General features: G+C 40.1%; 2 protein-coding genes across 3 annotated transcripts in view; both read left to right on the top strand.

Moving 5' to 3' along the window:
- The first annotated feature begins 25 nt into the window (after window positions 1-25).
- Window positions 26-2,551, top strand: Ude (Uracil-DNA degrading factor). Its single transcript, XM_012380125.2, has 4 exons — window positions 26-199; window positions 291-604; window positions 1,265-1,631; window positions 1,700-2,551. Exons 3-4 carry the CDS (start codon window positions 1,291-1,293, stop codon window positions 2,115-2,117), a joined length of 759 nt encoding a protein of 252 aa, XP_012235548.2. The 5' UTR covers window positions 26-199; window positions 291-604; window positions 1,265-1,290; the 3' UTR covers window positions 2,118-2,551.
- Window positions 2,552-4,576: 2,025 nt separating this feature from the next.
- The window catches only part of LOC105679773 (colorectal mutant cancer protein), a 33,601-nt gene continuing 31,244 nt past the window's right edge, over window positions 4,577-6,933 (top strand). The window contains exons 1-2 of one of the 2 annotated variants that reach the window (XM_012380020.2): window positions 4,577-5,235; window positions 5,508-5,955. In XM_012380020.2, coding sequence (XP_012235443.1) covers window positions 5,846-5,955 — 110 coding nt within the window. In that variant the 5' untranslated portion in view covers window positions 4,577-5,235; window positions 5,508-5,845. The remainder of the gene's footprint in view (window positions 5,236-5,507; window positions 5,956-6,933) is intronic. The other variant, XM_012380019.2, reaches the window with a different exon arrangement.

The following is a 6,933-nucleotide window of genomic DNA, read 5'->3' as shown; positions in this document are numbered from 1 at the left end:
CACTACCACCGAATCGTTGCATTATATCGTCCGACAGCAAGAATTATCGAATCAAATAACTCGACAAAGAAAAAATAAATCTACAGTCGTGAAAAATTACATCGCACATTACAAATGAGAACTCATCCCAAAAAATCAACAAATATTAAGTTACAGACTGGATCATCCTCTCCGCTCGTTCGACGATGCGCATATTAACGTAAGTATGCGATTGCGGGTATTTTCAGACTCTGATACGTATGAATCGAATACGTTTTATATTGACCACTCGCTCTTCTTTCCTCGCTCAGTTGAATTTCGGCTAGTAGAAGCAAGACATATTGTTTTCTGTCATTTTTGCTTCTACCTGCAACAATGGGCGGTAAATATCAAATAGCCTGCGTAACAATGACCCGAGTCATTGGTGACCGACTCCCCAACCGTGGACCTAAACCTGTCAACCTTACGATCCAAAAAACTATCAGAAACACTGTAGAAGCGGAAGCAACAACATCAACTCCGAGATTCGTATAAGTGATAATACGTGACTAGTGGTGATTTAAGTGCATAATTTGAGATAGTATTGTATGATCAATTGACAGCAGAAATTTGGTGTAATAGATTGGTAAGTATTTCCTTGTTATTTCAATTTTTTTTAGAAACGATCTATCAGTACTTTATTAATTTTGACACAATTTATTAATTTATATTTGTTATCAATTTTAATAAATTTTAAACATATATAGTTTATTAATTTAATATAGCAAAGGACAAAGGATATCATTAAGCAGCTGTCGGAGACTGCATTTATAGTGAAATTTTCAATTTAAAAAAATTTTATACACTTTAATGTTTTAGAACTCGGACTGAGAATGATTAAATCATCATTCGAATGGCATTGATCTTTTCTACTTAGCTTTCACAATCTGAGAACTGTATTAACGATAAAACTATGCGTTTTATATTTTTATTGATCTTCGCCACCGAGCATATTCTCTCCTGATAATGTGCTGTGCTTTGGATCGATTATTTGAAGCACATTGCCAGTTTTCCGATACCATCTACGAGCGATGTCAAATTCGTCATTTCCACGTCCTTAACGATAATCGGAATTGATGAAGTAATTAGCAGCAAGCGTGTAATCGCATTATATCAGAATCTATTTGAAAGTTACTTGAATGATTACTGAACACACACATCAAACTCTTATTTACTGCATTCTTTATTTTGAACTACATTTGAACTACATGCGTCATCGCACCGCATTAAAAAAAATATAATTTAGTTTGCAGTTTTTCCACGTAGATCAGAATGAGATCGAAATCTGCAGAACGGGAGGCAAGAGGGATGGGTTTCAAGGACGAGCAGACAGCGCTGAACACGCTCGAGATCCTGGACGGTCACGATATCTTATATCAGTATAGCATAATTACAGACTTCATCAGGCGCGCGAAAAGTACGCTGGAGGACACGCGGGACGAGAAGAAGCTGGCGGATCTGCGGGACGGCTTGGAGATCTTTGAAGACTGGTTAGCGGATTTTGAAGAGAACAATCGTATGAAGGAAAGACTCCCGTACCTGCCGATCGGAACGGTCAATGTATTTTACGATCATGCGAAGAAATACGGCGTGTGGGATGACGAGTTTTTCGAGTAAGAGAATCATCATTGCTTCTCGCAAAGAGTCGTGGCGTTCTCCTAATATCGATTTCCGCTTTTAGGGCGTATAAGAACACGGATGGCGACTACGAAGACCTGTGCGAAATGGAAGTACCCGGCGGCGGAGGCATCACGTGGGATGTCGAAAGAAACAGGCGCTTGAAGGAGATTATTTGCAAAATCAAGAATGAACACATTTCGTTGTACGAAGATGTCCGATTTTCGAATTTCCGTCAACCGACGAAGGAACACACACAATGCATCGCGTACTCGCATACAGTCCTGATCCTCATTTTAATATCTCGTCATCCTCTTACCAACACCAGGAATTTTGGGCCAGTTTTGCCATGGAGTTATCCTAGTTATCCCAGTAATGTCATTTTCTTACTCAATTTTGGACAAAGATTCTATGCCAGAGACGCGAATGCGATAGCAATAGTAAATCAGTGCTTGAATAATCTGAAGGAATTACAAGAATAAAACAAGAACCTGATTTTTGGAATCAAAAAATTCGCTCTAAATTTTCAAACAGCAATAACTCTAAACTACAAAATTGCACATTTGTGGTTGGTATAAGGGCGACGATGGTTGAATTACTTAAGAATTTATTTAGTTAAAGAAATTAACAAACAGGATGACAATATGGACATTGAAGAAGAAGAACAGAGAGGCGCTAAGACAGCTTACGCACAGCTCGAGCAGCATGGCCGCATTTACCATAAGATGCATTAGGCGCTGGGACCTCATTTTAAAACCTTACTCCTCACAAATAGCAATGTAAAAAACAGCTAGTTATAATTGCAAAATATAATACTTACTTTTAAATATTAAATTCATAATATAAAAACTAGAGGCCGCTGGAAAATTTGTAAGCCGTAATTGTTTATTAAATTTCGCCTTTTTGCACCATGTAATGATTGTCGATTCTTATTTTTAATATATTTAAAAAAAAATTTGTATGAATTTGATTAACTGAAATAGACTTGTTCTTTTAAGGTCTCATTATGATGTTGCGTTTAGGGCCTCCAAAAGTATAAATGCGGCCCTGTCGAGCAGTGATATTCAGTCAGCAAACCAGATCTCCGGAATGTCCACGAAACTTTCTCACAGACGTCCCCAGTAGGACATTGTAACTAGAATGTTCCAGAGCGGTTCGTAGTATTTATTTGGTACGCAAGTGACCTCTCTTATAGGTTCGTAAAATATCCCTTTTTATCTTAGAACATATACTACTGGAAGGAGCATAGGCCTATAATCCCTGTACATTCGAGTTGACGCAGAGAAGATTGACAAGGATGGAGATACAATGCGCAGAAGATTGACAAGGATGGATATAGAATGCGCCTAGTCGGCAATGCGCATGCTCCGACAAATAAAAGCGTAGATACGCGCGGGGACTGCGGGGTAATAATGAGCAGCTAAGCAAGCCTAAGTGAAAAGCAGTGAGAAAAATAACGATTTTGTGTGCAAATAGTTAACTTTATAAGTGATTCGAACGCGGTAAGATGCATTACTATATTTGCGCGCATCGGTTTGATTTGTCTTTGAGCATGCGCATTGTCGACTAGGCGCATTATATATCCATCCTTGTCAATCTTCTCTGCGTTAACTTTTCAAGCCTATGCTCCTTCCAGTAGTATATGTTCTAAGCTTTTTATATTTTTACTTTCTTTATGGACGTCCCAGAGAATCTGAGTGACAAAGAAAGAAAGACAGGATATTCAGAGGACGTTCTAGAGATGTTATTGAATAGAGCATTCTCATAGCTCTTCTCTGAAACATTCTGAGAAGGCCCGTGGAACATTCTTAGGATGCTCAGGGACGTCCTAAAGAGATGCGCCTCGAGATGCTCATAGAAGTTCCAGTATATCATCTCGTTTTATAACAACAATAATTTAACAACGCACCCCCTACACGATAGTAGGAGATGCGATGTTTCAACAGTCTCTTTTTTTCTTTATCTGTAAGACGATAAGACTAGTAACAAATATCTCTATTAATTAATAATACTGAACAGATTTTAATATAAAAAACCAGCGTTTAGCATGAAAAAATTTATTTTAATCTGAACGCGTCTTGTACTGCAGGTATTTGTATTAAAAGTGTACTCGTGTAATATAATAGTTCGACACCAATGTCGAATTTCGAGATTTTCACCGTAGAGCATACACGGTGCATAATGTGGGGTTTCAGTCATGACGTCACAAAGCTGAAAAAACCTTGTCAACTCTGAGCGAGAAATTTAAACTCACTGATTAATATTATCGATCGACTAAATGTCGAGTCTTTGCCGCAGCATGTTTTATAATAGCCGATACACTTTAGAGAAGAATTTAATGAAGGTGATAAAAACAAATGCGTTGCTATTGCGTAGCATTCGTATATATTTTATTGCACGTTTTACATTTATATATTAAATATTTTATTTTAAAAATATATGAAAAACGCGTCGCACACATATTTAAAGACAACCAATACAAAAAGATATTAGATTTAAAACGTAAGAGATTTAAATATTTAAGTAAAGAAAAAAGATTCTGATGTGTTATATCCATATATGCAGTCGATTTTGATTAATAGGGCCACTGGTTAATTAAGTCAGCCGTTTATTTGGGATAAATTTTAAAGAACAAATCCCAAATAAAAAGAAGATCGATGTTCGGATAATTGAGGCACCCGCTTAATTAGACCGTCCCGATATGTCCTAATTAACTGGAACTATATTTTCTTATTCTTTGATATAATAATATCACTTGTTGATATTACCATCAACTCATCCTGCCACGATCGATCGTTAATCGACAGTGTATAAAGGTGCACACGTACTTATCTTCACGTCAGCATCAGCGGTTTGTAATTTCACTGCCGCGTGTAAGGGGGCGCTGCGGTCGATCGGTCGGAATTTTTTGACCGTGGCGCGCTCAATCGATAGTTTTTATCAGACGCGGTTGCAGGTTGGTTCAGCTTGGTGCCCGGTTTTAAGGTTAGGGTTAGTGACTCTGTGACACCGCAGCGACGACGGACGACGGCAGACGACGAGTTTTCGGTGCGTAAGAAAGCCGGGCATTGCCCGTTTGGGCGTTGGGCCGAGAAAGTGCCGTAACGGACGCACCGTCAGGCGGTATTGTCCGTGGTCGGCTGAGAGAGCCCAGCCGTGCTGAGCGTAACGACGGCGTATCGCAACAATCGTCGTGACAGATCTGTTTGTATCGCGCGCACGACAGGAACGGAACGCGAGAACGCGGGTGGCATCCGCCGCGCGCGACTAAAAATAGAACGGCGCCTATCGCGTCGACGAACGAATTCTGCCGCGGACGTGAAGAGGAGGGATACTGTACTCGGAATCCCGAGGACCGGACACGCCGATGACACGAGGTCGGAACGCGTGACGCGTGAACGTGCTGCGGATAGCCGTCCTCCGTGGCGATTTTTTTCATCTGTTTTTCTCCGTGCGCGGAGTACCGTAATGTTTCTCACGATCGACGAATCTGTCACCGATCCGATCTGTCCCGCGTCCCGTTGACACGAGCCGAGTCGCTCGATCGAATGTTTTTCGATTTCGCGAGTGGCGCGAGTCAATCGGACTTGTATCAGCAAGGTGAGTAGATATCGCGTTGTTAATATTTATAATCGTTTAATAACTCTTAATTAGTGATGATTATACCAATAAAATATTGATAAACTTTAATTGAGTGTCTCGATTTTCAACTATTTTTTATGCAACGTAACAATTTTTTAACATTGATAAAAACTCGTTCTTTTTTTTATGGGCATTCTAAAGATTCTTGTGATATATATTTGATAAATTAAATTTACTGTAAAAATCGCGCGAAATACTTTATTAATATATCTTATTTAATTTTGTTGCAGAATTCCGAAGCGAGTGCGTCGCGCCTCCACGCGCAACGCAATTTTCGTTTACGTGATATTCACGGTTGTCGAATCGCGTGAACGCGATGATACCTCAAGAATTTTCGTGCGTGCGACACGCGTCGTCGCGTGTCGCGAGATAGACGCGCGTCGACGGCAGCCGAGAGAGTAATCGATCCCCGCGGTCGTGAAAGGAACCGCGAATTAAAATTCGACACGCGAAAAGTAATCAGGTGCGGATGAGGCGGGGGACGCGTAATGACGCAGGGCGCGATCGGCGAGAATACCGATAACCGTTCGTTACGAGATGGCTGAGCGCGAGCAGCTTCAGTGAGAAGATGTCGCAGACTGCGGATGCCGAAAGCGAGACGGGCTCCATTTGCGACGAGGAACGTGTTCGGAAACTGTTCCAAGCATGCGACGGCGACGGCGACGGATACATCGATAGGTGAGTGAAAATATTCCGAAATAAGTAAGCGACGAAAGATTGCAATCGGAGGAGCGAATAAATTCCCCGATATAGATATTTTTATACTGAAATCAAATTATTCGACAAAATTAATCCTCTGATTGCTATCGATCGCAGTGACATGTACACATTTTTTTCTCGATTAATTTCGATGGAAGAAAATTCTACCCCGAAGAGAGCATTTAACCGGAATTTTGGATGCTCCGATAAATTATTATTTATTCTTTTCACTATGAATTCTTTGCAATCAATTTTTCCGCGACACGAATATCGAAATAACTAAAGGTAATCCATTAAATTCAATTGTTCGCACTGTAGTGGCTGCCGTTATTCCATATTTCGCATTGCGGATGGATAAATTCCGCTCGGTGAATTCGGTGCGCGAACCTTCGCGCGGTTACGCAATTAACGGAGGCTGATATCGCGCGCACAAATGGAAAGAGCTCGTTGACGAGATTGTGCTTCATTGTCATGTACGTTTTAATTATTTTTTCAATTAATTATATCTCTCCCCTCTCTTTCTCCACTCTCTTTCAATGCTACGAGTTCGCTGATTTAACGAGAGACCGCGTTTTGTCGTAGCATATTTTTTTTCATCTTGTGCCGTTTTCGACGAGTGAACTGTCGAAATTGCTAATAAGTTTGCAATATTTTACAATAACGTACCTTTTGCCGCGAACTATTAACTATATAACTTCTTCACTTTCTTCTTTATTTTTCTATCTTGAGAGCGAGAACATTTTCTTGTTTCGAACAACAATTTATTTCGTTAAATTTACAACTTGATTCGAGAAATCTTTTCTGCATTTGACAAAGTCTCAAAATCCGGAAGTGCTTTATACCTTTGCGATCAGGTTCGTAAATTGGATTTCATCGGTGACGTTTTGGTTTTATTGCTTCGTCCATTTTGTTCATCGCTTGCCGTTTCCGTTATCGATGTCTCGATTTTCCCTCTGT

The sequence above is a fragment of the Linepithema humile genome, chromosome 1 (genome assembly GCF_040581485.1).
Source record: "Linepithema humile isolate Giens D197 chromosome 1, Lhum_UNIL_v1.0, whole genome shotgun sequence".
Lineage (NCBI taxonomy): Eukaryota > Metazoa > Arthropoda > Insecta > Hymenoptera > Formicidae > Linepithema > Linepithema humile.
The sequence above is the reverse complement of the archived record's forward strand: the minus strand, read 5'-3'. Positions and strand labels throughout refer to the sequence as shown.

Excerpts from the sequence above, each read along its gene's own strand:
- Ude (XM_012380125.2), top strand. The coding sequence starts at position 1,291 with ATGAGATCGAAATCTGCAGAACGGGAGGCAAGAGGGATGGGTTTCAAG. Across the intron at positions 1,632-1,699 it reads TGGGATGACGAGTTTTTCGA|GGCGTATAAGAACACGGATG; the intron begins GTAAGAGAATCA and ends TTCCGCTTTTAG.